The 20,312-nt window shown below is 51.9% G+C and overlaps 1 protein-coding gene across 1 annotated transcript in view; it reads right to left on the bottom strand.

Annotated features, from left to right (window-relative positions):
• The window catches only part of ITPR3 (inositol 1,4,5-trisphosphate receptor, type 3), a 66,471-nt gene that overhangs the window by 36,474 nt on the left and 9,685 nt on the right, over window positions 1-20,312 (bottom strand). Inside the window, exons 2-3 of the mRNA XM_004673977.2 lie at window positions 14,796-14,866; window positions 1,251-1,372 (exon numbers count right to left, since the gene is read on the bottom strand). Coding sequence (XP_004674034.1) covers window positions 1,251-1,372; window positions 14,796-14,866 — 193 coding nt within the window. The remainder of the gene's footprint in view (window positions 1-1,250; window positions 1,373-14,795; window positions 14,867-20,312) is intronic.

Raw genomic sequence — 20,312 nt, 5'->3', positions numbered from 1 at the left:
ATTTATTTATGCACACAGAACTAGGGTACAGGCCAGAGGTGCAGGGGTGGTGAGAGGATTCACCAGACAGAGTAGGGAGCAGAAGAGGCCAACTGATGAAGCACACTGCTGAGGGGAGCAGCGGGCAGGTCAGGAGAGGTCTGCCACACCATGTGGGTCTCCTCTGGGGCGGACGGGGATGGAACTCATGTGGAAGTGGCTTTAGCCTCTCAGTGCTGTGCTTTAACCTGCTGCACCACCAGGGAGGGCCCCAAGAGCGCCTTTTTAAGCACTTCTGTTTCTCGAGACAGGAAGCGGCCTGTGGAGAGGCTGTCTCCTTCCCCAGACTGGCACCCTGTGAGCGCTGGCCCCGTGCCCTTTCTTCTCTTCAGTCGCCCGCCACAGGTCTCATGACTAAGGCCGGGCTAAGGGTGTCTGCTGGCGAGTCTCGCTGTTCACCATGTGACTTCCACACACTTACAGCAAGTTGCTGGGACCACATGCTGTTCTGAGATGTCTGCGGGTGTGACTGCCCAGACCAGGCCGGATCCACGCTCAGCCTCCGCCTGTGTCAGGCAGGAAGGCGGCCTGGGACTGTCCCCGGTCCAGGAAGACAGCAGGGATGATAAGGGCCGTGGCCCAGCCTTAGCCTCCTCTTTTCAGCCCTGTCCACCGCTATGGGGGAGCCCACGCTCCCCATCTCACACCCATTCCTCAGGTCTGCGTGACAGGGGAGGGTCGCAGAAGCAGGCTGCAGAAGTGCTGACCACAGCCAGAGCCTCCCACTCTTTTCTACGAGGGCTGGGCTCAGGGCCCTGAGCTCTGTCCAGAGAGGACTGCCAAGACGTGAGCTGAGCCACGGCCCAGAGAGCCCCCGGCCACCAGGCCCCTGTACTGTGTGCTGGCCGTGTATCCCAGGAACCCAGGGTGAGTCAGAGACCTAGGCCACTTAGGCCCTACTGTAAACCCACAGGATGACCACAAACAGCCCAGGCCCATCTAAGGGCCCCAAGCTCCAACTCTGTAAAACTAAGAGAAAGGCTAGTTCTCAAACTTCATTCCCTGCAGTCACCGGTAACTTCATGTCCTGCTGTCCAGGTTGTTCGCTGCACCATGGTGTCCAGCTGAAGGGCTGGGTGGGAGCTGAAATCCCGTCCACAGTCCACTTACTGTGGCATTGCTTGTGCCCGTCTGGGTACCTGGGAGGACACTCTACTCCCCCACCACACACACACACACACACACACACACACACACACACACACACATACCTGCAGCTTCTGCAGCAGAACCACATCAGCGATCTTCTCCTTGTCCTGCTTGGTCTGCTTGGCCTTCCAGTACTGCTTCTGAGCCGAGTAGCGGTTCATGGGACACACCTTGAAGAGGCAGTCTGTGGTAGAGCAGGCAAAAGGAGGGGGATCAGTTCATCTGGGGCCCAGGAGAGCCTGGCAAAAAGCCCAGCCTGCAGCCCTGCTCCCCAGCCCCCCTGAGTCTCTGTCCTCCTCTCCTAGCCAGGCTAGAAGGAAAGTGGTTGGAAGGACCTAGAAGCATACTGGATGACACTGAGCAAAATGCAGAGCCCCAGAAGTAGGTCTGAGAGCATGCTCTCTCCTGGGAGGTGACCACACACCCTCTCCCTTCTTCCCCACAGACCTTTATCAGCGGTTCCCGGCCCCCACCTCTGTCTGTGCCCGGTTTTTGTAGCTATCCTTGGCTGGCAATTCACAGCCACAACTTCTCTGGCCACCAGCCATCACAGTGCCTGGGCACTACAACCCCTGCCCCGCTGAGTGGCCACCATCCAGGGGCTGACGCAGGCCTGCCCCAGCCCAACCTCTGGAGGAGACTGCAGGCTGGTCACTCTCCAGCTCCTGGGACATCAGGCTGAGGCTTCTCTTCCCTGAAAGCACCTCCCTGCTCAGCTCTTCACTTGCCCTGGTCTCCCCCACTCTGTCCTAAGATTGTTCTTCAATAACTCTCCCCATCACATGCTCTGCTTCTAGGGAACTCGACCTAAGACAGGGTCAATCAAAATTCCAGAAATAGGCTGGTGATTACAATCTTCATTTTGGAAAATAGATAAAAGACACCTATGGTTTTTGCAAAACCAAAAGGAGGCATGAGCTGCCAAGAGTGTAAGATGCTTCTTATCAAAAGGAGGCATGAGCCGGAAGGTCCTATTCATGGTGAAAGGCCACCACGCATGGGCCTGCTTGACAACAGCGGGGGCCGTGCTGTGAGGGAGTGAGTTTCCTGTCTGCAGAGGGAATCAACAGGTGGGCTCGCGGCCACTGGGACCCTCTGATGCAGCAAGCAGAACCACGCCAGGTCTGCACCATGCCCCAGCAGTGTAAGACACATGAAAGCAATGGTTGTACGGGGGCCCCGGGGGAGCAGAGTACCAGGAAGGGAGCCCCCCTTTTCAGGCCCTTCCTCTTCCCTCCGGGCCACCCAGGCCTGGAGAACCAAGCACAACCCTGGATTTTCCTTCTGGCCCCTGAGGAGACAGAGGCCCCCACCATCAAGAGGAGAAATTGCGTGAGTCAAAATCCAGGGAAGACAGAAGCTCCTTGAAGGGAGGGGGGCAATGGCAACTCCAAAAGCAGATGGAGCCACCAAGGGCGGCCCATCTAGCCCACCCGGACCCCCCAACATGAGTGGGCATCCCTTCTGGAAATAAGCACTCCATTCATTGGAGAGAGTATGTCTTTAAGGGGTTCTCCTCAGCCCTCAAGAAGAAGCAGGGTTATCACCCCCTCAGGAAAGTCTTCCTGCCCCTACAGGTAGACTGGATGCCCCAAGGCTGCCCCATCCCTGGTCACCACCTTGTCAGAGGCATGGTTTCCCCACTGGAGTGGGGGAGTAGAACCACATGAGGAGGTATTTTGGAAGTGGAGGATGGGAATTTCTGGTTGTCCCAAAGATTGAAGTCACAGCTGGCATTCAGTGGGCTGGACAGGAACGCTGGACTCCTGTGCCACAAAGACGCCTGCTCACTGCCAGGTAGAAGGCTTCGGGGAGTGCTGGGGTCCGAGCAGCACAGAGCACACAAAACATTTTTTTTTTTAAGATTTATTTATTTATGCATACAAGAACTGGGATACAGGCCAAAGGTGTGGGGGGTGAGAGGATTCACCAGAGACAGAGTGGGGAGCAGAACAGGCAGGTGTACTGATTGAAGAACACTGCTGAGGGGAGCACTGGGTGAGACAGGAGAGGTCTGCTGGGCCATGTGGGTCACCTCCCGGGCTAGGGATCGAACTCATGCTGCAGTGGCTGAAGACAGCTTCACAGTGCTGCACTTTAACCCATTGTGCCACCATGCAGGACCTCAAAAAATATTTTTTATGTTCTAGGAAACACTGAGTTTTCCAGGAATGCAGCTTCACTATAAATTGAGGGAAGTGTCCTTGTGTTTAAACTTTACGAGGTGTTTTCTACTGTTTCAGAAAATACATTGCTCATAAACGCCTGCATTTAGGAGCTGTTGCTTTCATGATTCAGAGGCAAACTGACGGTTTCTAGTTGGCCCACATTTACTTCTAGAACACATATGCCTCTAGTATAAACCGTTTTCCCTTTGTTTCTTCACTACTGCACTGGTCATGGACCGCCCCCATTTTATATTACATTAATATAGATGTGAACAGATCGCCTGAGTTATGATGCCACTTCATAATATTAAAAGGGGCTCTGGGATCAAAAAAGACAAACTCAGGTCATTGGCAGCAACACAGACAGAACTGGAAAGGATTATGCTAAGCTAAATAAGCCAGAAGGCTGGGCCCTCCCTGGTGGATCAGGGACAAAAGGCACAAGCTCTCCACAGTCCCCGCAGCACGAGTTCGATTCCCCTGCCAGGGAGCTGACCCCCACATGGTGCGGCAGACCTCTCCTGCCTCCCCCCGCTGCTCCCCTCAGCAGTGTGTTTCAGTAGATCTTCCTGCTCTGCTCCCCACTCTGTCTCTGCTGGATCATCTCACTCTACCCATCCCCCCTGGCCCCCACATACACACCTCTGGCCTACACCTCAGTTCTTGTATACATAAAAAAATCAATCATTTAAAATAAATAAGTCAAAAAGGAAAAATATATATAGAATGGGTTTGCTTATAGGTAAAATATTAGAAAATCAAATAAATGGTCAGGAAAAAGACGAAATTAGCAAGCTGACCATAGATCTGAGGCTGCAGCAGAGGTGGGGGAGGGAGAGGGCGTCAAAACAGGAGGGGGAGAAAGCCAGAGGGTCTGTGGTGATGGATCTCGGAGGCTACACCTGAGGGAAGAACAATGATATAAGAAAACAAAGAAGTTTAAGGGAGTGGCGGGGGGGGGGCCGAAATCTGGGTCCGACAGGGCGATCTGCCTCCTTTCTATAACCCTCACAGACTCTGAGTGGCCGGCAGGTGGGCAGGGCCAGCCGGCACTCACCCCTGTGTCCTCCTCCTCAAACTGCCCAGCAACTGTCAGCCAAAAGAATATAGGCATCTAGAAACCCTCCCTGGAAGAATGCCAAGGCTGTTGGGGGAGGGGGCTTGGCCTGACTATAGCCTTGACTGAGGCCAGGGACTGACCTGGAGGCGGGGTGGGGAGGGCAGGAGACAGGTGAAGGAGGCAGCAGCCAGGGTCCAGTCAGCTGTGCTGGGTCTGGGGAGCTGCCCCAGGCAGGAGCGAGGTCAGCCAGGCTGCAGTCCCATTGAGTCTGAACCTAGAGCCAAGGGATGGCGGGGAGGCCACCATCCCATAGGCCCTCCACAGCCCTGCACCCTCCTCCACTCCCAATCCAGACAGAAAAAAAGGAGGAAAGAGATGGTGCCACCTCCTGGGAGGTTAGAGCCTTCTCTAACCTGACTCACCTAGGAAACGCTTTCGAGTGACCCCCCCCCCCCCATGAAACGGGAACTTCAGGCCCTAGTAATGCCGGGCCAGGTCTGGGCCCCACAGGGCTGAGAGTGTGGTAATAATCTGCTGTGCGCCAAGCCAGCCAGAAAAGAGTTACAACAACCGGATATTTCAAATGTATGGTATTCTAAGACTTCTTCAACCGACGAGACAGTGAGGAATCCCGACGAGACAGTGAGGAATCGTGGGCAGAACAGATCAAAAGGGAAAAAGGCTTCTTGAGAAAATGAAAACGTAGGAAATTCCTGAGTTCAGGAATTTTACTTATGGGCACAAATCCAAGCCCAGGGCATGGAAGGGGGAGAGTCTAGCAGAAGACCCTCCTGTCAGTCACCTGGAGCCCCAAAGCGCTGCAGTCCCAGGCAAAGGCTAACCCACAGCAGAAGAACTCCTTCCAGGAGCTCAAGCTCACCGGAATCCCCTGGCCAGTGCAAAGAACCCCGAACCGGAGTTTGGCTTCAGGTACTTGAGGATAGGAGGTGCCCCCAGGTCTCTCTGCAGAAAGCCTCCTTCATCTCAGGTCACAGCCATGCATACCAAAATTTTCAAATGCAATAACCAGTATTCAAAGATAACCAGGAACTCTCGGGAACCGATGCCGTGAGAGAGAACAAACCCACAGACAGACACTCGAGTCAGACGTGAAGAGACTTCAGACAGACTCCAACACAGACATCATCAGCAACGCAGATACGGCTACCCTGCCTGCTCAAATCAATATGAGAAAAGCTGCGGACCCCTACAGAGAACAGGAAACTATTAAAAAAAAAAAAAAGTGACTCTGCAGAGTGAAAAAGAACCAAATGGAATGTAATTTCTAGAAATAAAAGAATTCCATAACCAAATTTAAAACTCATTGAACATATTTAAGAGGAGACTAGACAGAGCTGAAGAAAGACCTAATGAAACCATAACATCTCTCTCTCTGTTTGATGCATTCTAATTCCATTTTATCCGATACTTTAAAGGGCGGTAGAGCCGCATTAGAGTGACTTTATAACCCACGAATGGGTCAGAAGCTGTTTCGAAATAACACACGTTGCCCTGGAGCATCCCAGGAGAGGGATGAAAACAGAAGTGCTCCCTTCCTGCCCCCAACCCCTCTAAGTCTTTCCTGGAAAGTTACTACCTGGAACTTGTCAAATCTTTTTCTCTCTCGGAAATCCACCCTCACGGCCTTGCCCATAATACACATCAGAAAACACTGCTTGAATAAATAAATGACTTGAGTCCTCTAAAATGTTTGTGGCCAATCCCTATGCACAGCTCCATGCTTCTACTGAGCTGTGTGTGCTCTTTGTCCAAAGGCAGCCAGCCCTGGCAGAACCCCAGAAGGGGCCAGAAACTTCCTTCTCACCAAACCATAGCGTAGAGGGGCAGGGTGGAGGAGAGGTGGACAGGTACTCAGGAGACTGGCCCAAGCAACAGCAGCAAAGGCCAAGAGAAAAGTCTGGGTCCAGGGAGGCTTCCTCCAGTAAGGACTGTGGGTGCTGGGGGGCATATACCTGTGGCTAGGGGAGCACAGGACTGCAGGTAAGAGGATATTCATCTACTAAAGGAAACCCTGAGGCCAGTGAAGATGTGTAAAACCTCAAAACCACTGTCACTACATAGAATCACCAGGGAGACTTGGGGACCTTTAAAAAATACTAACTCCCATAAATCTTAGCGGGTCTAGGGGAAGGCCTGGAAATAATCACTTTAAATGCACCATCAACCCCCAATAGTTCTGTGATCAATTAAAGTTGAAAAGCAGCAGTGCAGAATCCTCCCTGGTGGCACAGGTGTCAGAAGTCTCAGAGCTATCAAGCTATAGCCAGCCACTGCCACGGCGGCATGAGTTCGATCCCCAGCCAGGGAGCTGACCCACATGGCGCAGTAGACCTCTCCTGTCTTACCCCCTGCTCCCCTCAGCAGTAGATTTTGGTCCATCTGCCTGTTCTGCTCCCTATTCTGTCTCTGGTAAATCCTCTCACACACACCCCAGCGTCTCTGGCCTACACCCCAGCTCTTGTATGCATAGATAAATAAAAAGAAATCTTAAAAACAAAGAAAGAAAAGCACAGTGCAGAGGACTGGAAATAAGAAGAGAGCACAGGAAATACAGCCATAAAGTCACAATAACATATAAGCTCTGTATAAATAATGTAAATATTTCTTTTCAACTATTTTCATCATTTAAACTCAAACTATTGAACAAAATATTGAATACTCCCCTGTGGCTACAGAAGAGAATATAGAGCTTATTCGGTCTTGATGATGTAAAAATAAGTGTGCACGGCCTTGGTGGCAGGGCACTGGAGAATAAAGGTGTAACAGTGACAGTTGAGGTTATAAAGGTGACCTTGGCACAGTGGTAACAGCAACAGGATGCTGCTGGGGAGACGGGAGGGGGAGTGGAGGAATGAGCCTGGCCTGCTGAGTCAGCTAAGCAAACCCCTTTGCAGAGGTGGTGCTAGCAGAAGAAACAACAGGGAAATGCAAAGCAATTGCTTCCTCTTATTATGCTGCGGGAATCACGTCTGATTCCAGTGTCTGTGGGTTTGTTCTCTCTTGCGGCATCTGGTTCCTCCTCTTCCTGCACCGCAGCCCCATCGGGTGCAGTGGGCAGCCTTGATGGCAATCACAGATGCTCCCGCCCTTCAATTCGGCACTGTCACCACTGAGCATTCATTCTCAGAGCACACTGGCATTGGGTGAGTGACGAAGGACAATAGTCTTTGCCGCAGCTCAGTCAGGAGTAATAAAAGGCTGGCTACAGCCCACATGACCTTCAGAGGAAGCCAGTAGAAGAAATTGTAGCAGAGTCACATAATGGAATGTTCTGTAGCTATAAGCAGAAGGGCCAGAAATGCAGAGACACGCTGCCACACCGGTAAACCTTGAAGCCATTATGCGAGTGAAAAAGCCAGGTACAGAAGGACAAACCCTGGGAGATTCCACTCTTTCTTGGGATTAGGAATAATCAAATCCATAGAGACAGACAGTAGAAGGGTAACCACCTAGGGCTAGACAGGGAAAGTGAAGAATTATCATTGAGTGAGTGTAGAGTTTCAGTTTTGAAGGAAGAAAAAAGAAAGAAGCAAAATGAAGAAAAAAATCCTTGACCGTGGTGATGGCTGCATGATAATTGGAATGTGCGACTGAATTGTGCATTTAAATAACTATGACGATACACGTTATGGTATAGATTTTATCGCAATTAAAAAAATTTTAGGTTTTACAACCCCATCAAAAAATGGGCAGAAGAGCTAAAAAGACACTTCTCCAAAGAGGAAATGCAGATGGCCAATAAGCATATGAAAAAATGTTCAACATCACTTATAATAAGGGAGATGCAAATTAAAATGAGATACCACCTCACCCCAGTGAGAATGGCACATCTTCAAACAACTAGCAACAACAAATGTTGGAGAAGATTGGAGAAAAAGGAACTCTCCTACACTGCTGGTGGGAATGCAAACTAGTACAATCACCATGGAAAACTGTTTGGAGGTTCCTCAAACTGCTAAGAATGGAACTTCTCTATGACCCAGCAATCCCACTCCTAGGTATCTACCCAAAAGACACAAAAACACTGATTGAAAGATACCTGCACCCCCATATTTATTGCTGCTTTATTTACAATTGGAAAAACATGGAAGCAGCCCAAATGCCCAAAAGTAGATGACTGGGTTAGAAAGATGTGGTACATATATACAATGGAATATTACTCAGCAACCAAAAAAGAGAAACACATGTCTTTTGCAGCAACTTGGATGGAGCTGGAAAAGATCATGCTTAGTGAGATAAGCCAGAAAGAGAAAGAAAAATACCGGATGGTTTCACTCATAGCAGGAGTATAATGGACCAGGCGAGAAAATAACAAAAATAATGAACAACCATATACCAGAGACATTTTGCGGGGGTGGAGTGGGGAATGGGATCAAAAAGGGTGGGGAGGGAAGTGCACAGGATTATGGTGATGGCACACGGGTGACTTGGTGATGGGAAACCCGCGGGTATTACAATTGAGATGGAAAAAATATATATACAAAATGATGTAAAAATAAACTGTTATAAAACAAACAAACAAACATGGAACAAAGCAAACCAAGCCAAACCCTTGGAATCTGACAGCAGAACTGAGGTTACCTGAGCCAGAGGGTAGGTGGAAGCTTATTGGTACTTTACTGGTGGGCATAGTACGGCATCATACATATGAAGAGATGTAAACTTATACTCCTAGAGCATAAACAGTTTGTAAACCAATGTTATATCAATAAAAATACTTTAAAAAGAAAAAAAAATTTAGGTTTTAATCTAAAATTTTTTTCCTAAAGAAAGAAAAATGACAATTTTTGGTCAACGTTTTTCACATAATTGTCAGAATGTCAAGCAAAATGAGTTTTTTAATGGAAAAAGAATAGTTAAGGATTTCTTTTTCTTTTTTTAAGATTTATTTATTTATGCATACAAGAATGGGGGTATAGGCTAGAGGTACAGGGAGTGAGAGGATTCACTAGAGACAGAGTGGGGAACAGAACAGGCAGCGGGCAAGACAGGAGAGGTCTGCTGTGCCATGTGGGTCAGCTCTCTGGCCAAGGATCAAACTCTTGCAAGGATTTTTTTTTTTTTTTCACGTACGGGACTTCCCTGGTGACATGAGGGGCTAAGCCTCAGCACTGTGAAGCTCTCCACAGCCACTGCACCACTACAGCACCAGTTCAATCCCCAGCCAGGGAGCTGACCCACATGGCACAGCAGACCTCTCCTATCCTGCCCACTGCTCCCTCAGCAGAGTATTTCAGTCAACCCCCTGTTCTGCTCCCCACTCTGTCTCTGGTGAATCCCCTCACCAACCCCCCCACACACACACACACACACCTCTGCACTCTGGATTGTACCCCAGCTCTTGTATGCATAAATAAGTTCTTTGTGTAAAAGAACTTGGGTGTAGGCCAGAGGTGTTGGGGGGGTGAGAGGATATAAGTCCCATATATGGGTCAACCCCCCTGGCTGGGGTTCAAACTCAGGTGGTCGCAGTGAAAGAGCTGAGACTTAACCCCCCGGGAGGCCTGAGTTCAGGAATTTTACTTATGGAAACGGAATATCTTCAGTGCAATCTGTGCATAGAAAGATTTATAAACAGCAAAGAACAGAAGACAGGATGCTACTTCTCTGTAAGAAAAAGGAGGAACTATGAATATATGAATATGTCTGTATTTGCATACAGGATAACTGGAGGATGGAAAGAAACTAAAGAAAGTGGCACCCTGGGGGGACAATGAGGAGGACAGGTGGGAGCAGACTCTGTTTATAGTGTTTTGATGTTTTAACTGGAGGAATAAATGACCTCGCCAGATTTTCTAAGGAAATGGCCCCTGGAAGGGGACAGGAGGTGAGCGAGTGTGCAGTGGGGCACTGTTGCTTCCTTCTGACTGCGGAGCAAGTATTTGTATTACTTTTACGAAAAGGAAAAAAAAAAGGAAAATTTCAAGTGGCAAATAAACATGAAAAGATGCTCCATCTCACTAGTAGTCAGAGGAATGCAAATTAAAACCACAGTGAGATGCCATTTCACACCCAGCAGGCTGGAAGAAATTTAAGTGGAACAAACCAGAGTGTGGCAAGGGGGTCTGCGAGGGAGGATGAGGTACGGGACCCCAGGGCTGTGCAGAAGAGGCTGCCCCACCCAGGACCCACCCCAGAGCCTGCACACGAGCCTGAGACACACATCCGAGGGTGCTCCTGGGGTAACAGTGCAGCTGCCAACACTGGAAACATCCCAAAGTCCAGCCACAAGAGAGCCGATAAAGGGACTGTAGCTTACTCACCCAAGGGAATATTCCACAGCAGTTAAGCAGATGACTGTGAACAGATCTCAAAACAACGCGCAGCAAAGAAAGTGCAAAGGCTACCTTTAATACATGGGGTTCTAAATGGAAACTAGTACCCTGCTGGATCTGTTAAGGGGAAGGATGTCCTGAAGGAATTCTGTAGAGTCTTGTGGACCTCACTCCCACTCCAGCTTTTTGGACCCTACACACTACTCCAGTGATTCGAAACTACAACTCCCAGCAGTACCAGGGAGAGAACTGCGAGGACCCAAGGGCGGGGCTAGCAGGCATTCTGGGACTTGGAGGAATAAATAGGGAGCCATTTTCTATGGCTGGCTCTCGCTGGGGCAATGGCTCTCGGGACCACATGACTGGGGGCTATCAGTCAGTTCGTTCCCAGAACTCCAAGTCAGCTGAGCTGGTAAGATATTCTAGCTACCTTGTATCTCTCTCTCTTTCACTGAGTTGTTCCTTTTCCTTTCCCCTCTTGTATATAAACCCACTATTGACCCTTTAGTGTGTGCCTGCAGTACAACTGAATTTTGAGCGCGGGGGTGAGGACCCACAGACAGACGGCCCAGTTCACACTGGGGTGCCCTGTAACAGATCTATCTCTCCATCTTAATGGCAGAGGCATAAAGGAATGATGCCACTGACTTCTGATGTGTTGTTTACTTCTGGGGATGGGGAGGAAGGAACCGGGAGAAGAGAGGGGGCCTCCACTTCAGGCTTCTTGAGAAAATGAAAACGTAGGAAATAAACATAGCAAAAAGGAAGACAGCACTCAGGAGTGGGTACAAGGGTATGTACTATTTTTCTCTTTTACACAGAGTTGAAATACATCTTAATACAAATAACAACAAGCTAGGTTTGGAGCATAAGGCTGGCTGAGGGAGGGGGCTGCGGGGAGGGGAAGCAAGCAGCACAGAACCCAGAGCAGCCATCACCCCAAAACCCTACAGCAAAGCAAGGGTCAGGGAGAAGACTGAGCTGGCATGGGGTACCCGACACACTGGGGCACTAGCAGCCTGGGCCTCCAGGGATTCTGCAAACTCTTGTAAAGAATTCCCAGAATGTGCTGGGACTTGGGCTGGGCTCAAGGAAGTAGCTGGAGCTGACATACAAATACACCCAGAAAGGCTGACGGAGGCAGGTGGCGCTTCGTGGGGCTTGGCCAGTCCAGCCTGGAGTCTCCAGAGTCAGCAGGTGAAGGGAAAGGTGGCAGAGACCTGGTGGAGGACTGTGGGGAGAGAGAAGGACAGACCAAGTTCCCAGCATGGCTGAGCGCCCCCAAGATAGCACTGGTGGGGGCTCAGGACCGTCCTCTCTGACATCCTCTGGCCAACTCCTGCAACGCCTGCTGTGCCCCTCCCCTTGTGTCCTTCCTGGGAGCTGCCTCCAGGGCGAGGGGATTTGAGGGATAGAAGTAAACAGTGACAGCCAGGACCCCAGTTTGGAAGCCAAGGTCCACCTTTATTTGCTCTGGGCTTTAACTCAAGAGGTTGGAGGGCCTTCCTGGTGGTCTAGGAGTTATGTCTCAGCTCTATCACCACAACCGCCTGAGTTCGATCCTGGCCAGGGAGCTGACCCACATGACGCAGCTGACCTCTCCTGTCTCACCTACTGCTCCCCTCAGTGGTGTATTTCAGTCAGCCCCCTGTTCTGCTCCCCACTCTGTCTCTGATGAATCTTCTCACCCCTGCACCTCTGGTCTACACTGCAGCTCTTGTATGCATAAATAAATCTTTTTTTAAAACCGAAGTGTTTAGGGTCTGCTCATCCCTATTTCAACAAGCACCTGCCAAGGGCTTGCCAAAGAAGTCCTGGTTCAGTCCCAGGAGGGCTCTCCTCAGGTCTTAGTAACGCTACTGGGGGTCTCTGCCTCCCTCAGCAAGACACCAAAGACCAGGACTAAGGCAGAGAGGGCGAGAAGCCTGAACCCCGCTTCTGCCTCCCTGAGCTGGCTGACCCAGCGAGGCCAGGCACAATGAGGCAGCCTCAGATCCTGGGGTAGGCCCACCCACAGCTTTGGGGAAATGGAGAGGAAGAGAAAGGAGGGAGTGGGAAGGAGTGTGTAGGAGGAGGCCTAGAAGTCAAAGGAGCATTTGTTCTACTAAGTGGCTTTTTTGTTGTCAAAAGTTGGCCCCAACTCTGTCTACTGGAAGCCTAGGGCAAATCTTCCTCGGCCACACCCACCTCCTGCCACCACCTGTCACACCACAAGCTGGGTGCACACACACCTCAGCACATGCACACACCTGGTCGTCCTGGGCCCAGTGCTTCTCTGCCCGGGCAGAGCCCACCTTCAGGACCCTCCTCTCCCTCCCCGGACAGGTTCTTCCCAAACATTCTCCTAAATTTCTTGGCAAGAGGGGAGTCTACACGCCCACCCCCCATTGGCGACGTCAAGTCTTTCCCATCCCTGGTTCTAGCAGAGGCCCCAGCCCTGTCAAGACCAGCTCCCAACCTTCAGGACCCAGATGCAGGCACAGCAGAGCAGAGCGAGGCCTCCAAGCAGGGGCGCCCCAGCGTGAGCACCCTGAAACCCCCAGTGCATGGGTTCAATGCCTTTGTGGCTCAAGTGGTGACTTGGAGTGAGTCTTATCACCAGGACCTGAAGCAGCCAGGCCTGAGAGGCGGTGGGAGGAAGTAGAGGAGGGGCTGAGGCGGGCACTTATGCCCCGCTACTCCAGGCACCCACTCCGCGGCAGACACTGAAGCACAAAGTCAACAAAGCGCGAGAAATCCCGGCCTGGAGTCCTATAGGAGACAGATGAGAAACGCACCCTTAAAATGCATGGAAGAGCGTCCGGCTCCTACTACTGAGAAAGAGATAGCAGGGACAGAGATGGGGGGCGGGGTTATATTGGGCAGTCAGGGACTCCCCATCTGAGGATATGAGCCCCATGGCCCTGATCTTGCAGCCATGGGCATATTTGCTCTAAGAACGTTCCAGGCAGAAGGAAAGGCAATAACGAAGCGCAGAGTGGGAGAAAGGCTGAAAATGTGAGCAACAGCTGGGAGGGAATCAGAGAGGGGTGAGGAGCAGGGGGTGAGGTAAGGGGACGAAGGTGTGGGCCACGGGGGTGTGACGGTGAGGAAAGTCCTGAGCCTGAGACCACTCCACACACCCGTGCGCAAGACCCGCAGGCAAGGTCCAACCGTCAGAGGCGCGTAATGCAATCGGCAGGACAGCAGCTGGGCCCCTCGGAGGGAGCAAGGGGCCCCCCATCGCCCCCACACACTGAAGATGGGCAAGGCCCCGGCAGACAGCCAAGGATGCTGCAGGGCCGTCTTCAGTCCCGCTGCCCTCCCAGCATGCCCCTTGAGGACAGTCCCAGCTAATCTCTCCTGAAAGGAGCAGCCACGTGGGCAGGCGCGGTGGCAGCCAGTGGCTGGCATGTTCCTGCCTGCTCCCACTCTGCCCACCACGCCCAGGAGCCGGCTGGCTGACTGTCATCTCAGCCTCACAGGCAAGTACCACAGGACACCTTGCCCCGCCCAGGCAGAGTGACAGCTGGACAGCACTCCACTCTCACAATGGCCTTGGGCCCGGGGCGGGCTGGAGCCCACTGACCACGGAGGACACAGGGGTCCCGGAGGGAAGCCAGGCCCCCGTGCCACGACCCACCTAAGGCTGACGGCACAGAGGGTCAGGAGAAGGGTCCTGAAGCCCCAGATACTGGGTCCAATTCTCTCGCCACACAGATGAGAAGACTGGAGGGCAGAAAAGGGCTCGTACCTGGCCCTGCTCACACCTGAGGAAATCCTTTTTGCCGCCCCTGTTCCTTCAGAAAACACCCCAGTTATGCAAACAAAGAAAGCCTTGTCGCTGGTGGGGAGTTCAAAGGAGAGTGGGCCCTGGGCCAGAAGTAGGTGTGCCCCTGAGAAGTGGGGTGTGGCCCCCAGAAGAAGAAGGGAGAGGTGTATCCTTGCCAGGATTGCAGTGCAAGCCCATGGGAGATTCCCAGACAGCAGTGCGAAGGCTGCAGACAACCCGGTCTCGCGGCCCAAGGGCCAGAATGAGGTTAATGAGTGGGTCCCAGGTCCAGGGCTCAGAGGCCTGCAAGTTGGTGGTAGGAGCGGTCTTACCTCGGAACTTCTTAGGGGGGTTGTCCAGGTCCCCGGCCGCAGGCTCCACCACACAGCGGTCATCCACCAGCCTGGGGGACAAGGCAGCTCAGTCAGCAGGAGGGAAGCGACCCATTTCTCTACAGAAGTCCTCCCGGGCAGGGAGTCCAGGGCCCCGGGGAGGCCTCCAAAAAAAAAGAAAAACCTCTCCATCACTAACAAGCCCCAGCCATGAGGCTGTTCCTTTTCCAGGCACCACGGTGAAAAGGCAAGGTCTCTCAGGCTGGTGATGGGGGAGCCCCAGGACGAGCACAGAGACACACCCAGCTCACCCGGACCCCCAGCAGGAACTGAAGCTATGTTGTGGGCAGCAGGCTGCCGGGCTTGGGGGTCACACACTACCAGTATAATTCCTGCCAAAGTCCCAGGTCCCTGCTACCCAGACCTGAAAGTGGAGGGAGAGAGAAAGGGACCAGGAGAGGAGATCAAGTTAGAGACACAGGGAGGGGAAGAGCATCAGAGCTAGGAAGGGTGGAGACAGAGAGAGGCAGGAAGGCAAAGTCAGAAAGAGAAACAGTATAAGAAACAAAGGCGGACAGACACACAGATGAGAGACACCTATGAGACACTCCAAACTAAGGGACAGATTTTGGGGCCTCAAAAACAGGATAACGAACCTCATGCCTTCCTAGCCCAGCCAGGCCCCATTCCATACCCTCTTCTTTGGTATACCCTAGGGCCTTGAAATAACCACATAGCCACGGCTAGAGTTAATCCCAAATCCCTGGACAACATCCACCCTGGAGAACAGCCATCCAGACATCCACCACTCCACCATGCATCCCTTCCACCATTCCTGACTTTAAATTTCCTTGGTGCCACCCCTCTGGGAGAAGGCATGAAGACAGCCCAACATTTCAAAGGCCAGCTCTAGCTTAGCAGTTCACAATTGCTGCCTGTGAATTCTCAGCAACTTTCCCACAGGGGACTAGTCACTCACTAGTGCCACTTTACGGAGGAGGAAACTGGGTTTGAAGGTTAAATAATTTGCCTAAAGTCAGAGCTGATTCCAAAACCTCCTTCAGCTCCTCCCCTCCTTCAGGTAGTTAACAAGGCCTTTTGTGATCCTACCTCCACCCACTCCTTAGCTAGTCTCACACTTCCTGGCCCCAGCAACGCTAAAACCAACCTTTGTTCCAAGGCCCCTGGAGCTCTCACATCTACAGAGGTGGTCCTGGCAGCCTGCACTGCCCTTCATGCCCTGCCCACCTGGCTTTCCTACCAGCCCCAGGCCTAGCAGAACTCCATTCATTCTCCTGAAGCCTCCCTTGGCCAACGCCCTCCCTCCCTACTAGCCTGGCCCTGGCCTCTCCTGCTGCACATCTCCCACTACTACCACTACTGGCTGTGTCTACGCCACCAGATCCCGAAGAAAGAACCCTGTGTCTTCCCTCTGGCACCACCTTTGCAAAGCGGTACTGGTAATAATAATAGCAAGCGCAGCTCTGTTTCTAATGTTATTATATATTGTTACTTAACTTTCTAAATCTACTTTGTCTTTATTTCCGTTTAGCAAGCAGGAGAACCAGAGTACAAAGAGGTTAAACAATCTGTCCAAAGACACACTGCCAGCAAACAGCAGCGCTGGATTCTGAAGCCAGACTGCCCAAGTGCTGCATGGGCCTCCGCAGTGGCCAGTGACAGGAAAGGAGAGGACAGCATGAGACCCCTCTGCCTCCTCCCTCACCCAGGCCTCCGGACTGGCTGGGAGCTCGGCCTGCTCCCTCTCCATCTGCTCAGGCCCTTTGTCATCCTGACCATACTTGTGGGTTCAAAGCGCCACTTGCACCTCACCAGTGACCTAACACTCATCCCTACCCTTCCTCGTCCCCCAAACTCCAGCCTAACCACCTACCAATTTCCACTTGGATAGCCACCTTCTCCAACCCAATCTTTTTTTTTTTTTTAAAGATTTTAAAGATTGACTTATTTATGCATATGCATATGCAGGAGTGGTGAGAGGATTCACAGAGACAGAGTGGGGAGCAGAGCAGACCGATCGACTTTAATACACTGCCAAGGGAAGCAGCAGGCAGAGCAGAAGAGGTCTGATGCGCCATGTGGGTCACCTCCCTGGCCAGGGATGGAATTTGTGCTGCAGTGCTGTGGCTCACTTCATAGTGCTGCGCTTTAAGCCATCAGGGAGGCCCCTCAAACTCAGCAGTTTTAAACCTGAGCTCCTGGTCTTCCTCCTAAATGCTTTCTTACATCCTCCCCGCCTCAGCTGATGGCAGCTCCATTCTGCCAACAGCTTTGGTCAAAACTATAGACCAGTCCTTGGCTCTTCCATTCACCCCTCAGACCTAACCTGTCAGGAAACACGATGGCCTGTCTCCCAGGTAAGTGCAAAATCTGCCACCACCCACCCCCTCCAGACCAGCCCTTTCAGCTCTCACCTGCTTGAATAACTGTGGCCCTACTGGCCCCCTGGCCTCCCCCTGTAGCCTATTCCCCACACAGCAGGGAGACTTCAATAAAAGGTTAGTCAATCAGAGCAGACCTGTGCTCAGAATCCTCCAGAACCACTCACCTCAGAGCAAAAGTCAAGAACTTGAAAGGCCCACGGGATCTGCCCCCTCACCTCTCTGACCTCATCTCCTCCCCTGTCACCCACCCATTCTGCTCCAGCCCACGGCCCCCTCCAGGCTCTTTGAATCTTCCAGGCAACTTGGCACTCCGCTGCCAGGAGCCTCCTGCCCAAGACACCTCCTGGACACCTCCCTTGTAACTGGGCCCTCCCTGGTGGCGCAACGGGTGAAAGTGCAACACTGTGAAGCTGTCCACAGCCACTGCAGCACTGACCAGGGAGCTGACCCACATGGCTTGGCAGACCTCTGCTGACCAGCCTGCTGCTCCCCTCAGCAGTGTACTTTGTCAACCTGCCTGTCCTGCTCCCCACTCTGTCACTGGTGAATCCTCTCACCACTCCTGCACCTCTGGCCTATATCCAGTTCTTATATGAATAAATCTTCTAAAAATAAATAAAGGGCCCTCCCTGGTGGCCAATGGGTTAGGACGCAGCACTGCAAGCTAGGGACAGCTGCTTCAGTGCTAGTTCGATCCGCACCCCAGAGGTGACCCCCATGGCGCTGCAAACCTCTCCTGTCTTGCCTGCTGCTCCCCTCAGCAGTGTACTTCGTCCATCTGCCTGTTCTGCTCCCCACTCTGTCTCTGGGGAACCCTCTCACCGCCCCTGCACCTCTGGCCCATACCCCAGTTCTGTATGCGTGAATAAATAAATCTTAAAATAAATAAATAAAATTGTAAACTATCTTCCCCATGTTCCCTACCTGATGTTCTCCACAGCACTCCCTACCACCTGACCTGCCACGTATTTTACTGATTCAGGTACCATCCCCCACCTGGAGATGGAAGCTCCATGAGGACCACGACAGGTCCGTTTGCCTCCCTGCTGTCTCCTTGGCTTCCAGGCCACTGGTCGGTGCAGAGCAGGCACATACGAAATACATATTGGGTGGACTAATTCATTTTACTAGCTGCTGAGGGAAGTACATGAGAAGCAAAAGATAAGGTTCCTGCCTCGAGGAGTTTAAAATGTCATCAAGAAGATAAGTTACACGCTCAGAAGAGTTAATGATATAAGGAATATGCATTGGTGCCAGCTGGTGGCACCAGCTGTGGGTTTTGTCCCAATTCAGCAAAGGGAGTGGTGAGAGCTTGGGCAATCAGAAAAGGTGTGAAAAAAGAGGCAGGAGCCGTGCAGAGCCTTGAATAATGCATAAAACTTCCTGTAAGACATTAGTGCATCAGATTAGCTGGTTGTCTCTTAGCAAAGTCCGAAGGGGAAGTGATAGAGGGCGGATAAGTTTGGGTGGGGGACGCAGGACAGACCAGGGCCTGGGACCTGGCACTGTAAGGGTGCTGGACAGCCATAAAGCAGCACAGAAATCAGGGTGGCTGAGGAAAGGCTTTCCACCCCCACCTTAGTCAGTGAACCAGTCTACTGGAAAACCCCTTCTCAGAGACTCCCTGACTGCGGGAAAAACCCATCTTCTCACAGGGGACCCTGCCACACATCCCCTGAGAACTCCTTTTGTGGGTCACACATGCAGGGAAAAAGACATGAACAGCAGAATGCCTGGCGTGCTTTCCCTAATCCCCCTGGCACAGGTTATTGTGGTGATGTCCCTGTGCCCCACCCACTCTGGCACAGCTTCTGAAGCCTGGAGGTCTCCAAGTCAGCCCCTCCCCGTGCCCAGTGGACTACAAAGCAGGGCACGTGTCAGGAGCGAAGCTGAAAGCACTTAGAGAAGAGAAAGCCAAACAAGGTTAGGGAAGAAAACATCTAGACCTGCAGCAGAGAGGACAGGAATGGTGTGGAGGAGGAGCCAGAGCAGAGAAGATGGCCCTACAGGAGGCCGAAAAAGGAGGGGGCTCCCTGAAGGTATCAAGAAAACCAGGTCAGCAGAGGGTATCCCAGAGGTTCCTCCTGGCTCCAGCACTCCCCACCCCCATCCTCCAAGTGGGTCTGGGACTAAAAGCATCAGTAAGATCCAGGCAGAGACTTCTTAGTCCCAGGTCTTACAGATCTGGTCTCCTCTGCTCTACACGTTCTACCAGAAACTGCTTCAGGCAAAGAAGCAGGAGTGCTTAATCCCTGTCTTTGTTTTTACTGGAGCCAGAAGTACCTGAGCAGTGCTGTATGTCCTGTGCCTGGCATTTTTCAACCCAGATGTCAGTTAGGATGGAAGGAATAACCCAGAACCCTAGAACGAACTGACTCCTGATGAGCAGTAAAAGTTCTACACAATGAGTATAGATTACAACAAGCTGAAGAAAGAAGGGTCAGACTTGTAAATGAAAAGTGACACTATCAGGTGGTTAAACGTGAAGGTGTTCCCGAAGGCACATACACAATTTTCCTCTTTACCAGGAAATGATGTCCCCCAGCCCCCGCCCCGTCCAAACCATGTTGCTGCACTGTGTTGAGGTTAACTCATTAATAGTTATCTGAAACATTAAAAACAAAATCGCCAAGGGACTCTGGGCTACATTCAGTGCCCCTCTCCCTAAACCCTAAGAGGTGGCACTTTTAGGGGCTCATCTTTCTATACTTCCCATCTGATGCTTTTAGGGCAAAGCCCACGTGGCCTATAAAAGAAGGGGTGATGGACTGGATTTTTCGAGTGACAAAAAAAAAAAGGTCCTCCAGCACCTTCTCTCGGTTGCTGCACTCACTGGAACAGGAGCACCCCATATAGGTGCTAGCAGGTGGGAGGGGATAGGAGGTAGGTGGGGTGTCCTAGGAAGCCCTTAACAGATAAGCAGGAAAGCCCTTATCAGATGGGCTGCAGGAAGACTTGAGGACAGAGGGAGGACCCAGGACAAAAGACAGGTAAGTTCTGATGGGGGGCGGGGGTGGGCCTCAGCGGGCGAGGCCGGGACTTCCCTACCGGGCGGGCGGGCGGACCAGCGTAGGTGGATTGGCAGAGCGGTCGCCCACCACCCCGCTCCGGC

Source organism: Condylura cristata, unplaced genomic scaffold (assembly GCF_000260355.1).
Source record: "Condylura cristata isolate star-nosed mole 26May11 unplaced genomic scaffold, ConCri1.0 scaffold00001, whole genome shotgun sequence".
In the NCBI taxonomy this organism is placed as follows: Eukaryota; Metazoa; Chordata; class Mammalia; order Eulipotyphla; family Talpidae; genus Condylura; species Condylura cristata.
This window is presented reverse-complemented; position numbering and strand designations above follow the sequence as displayed.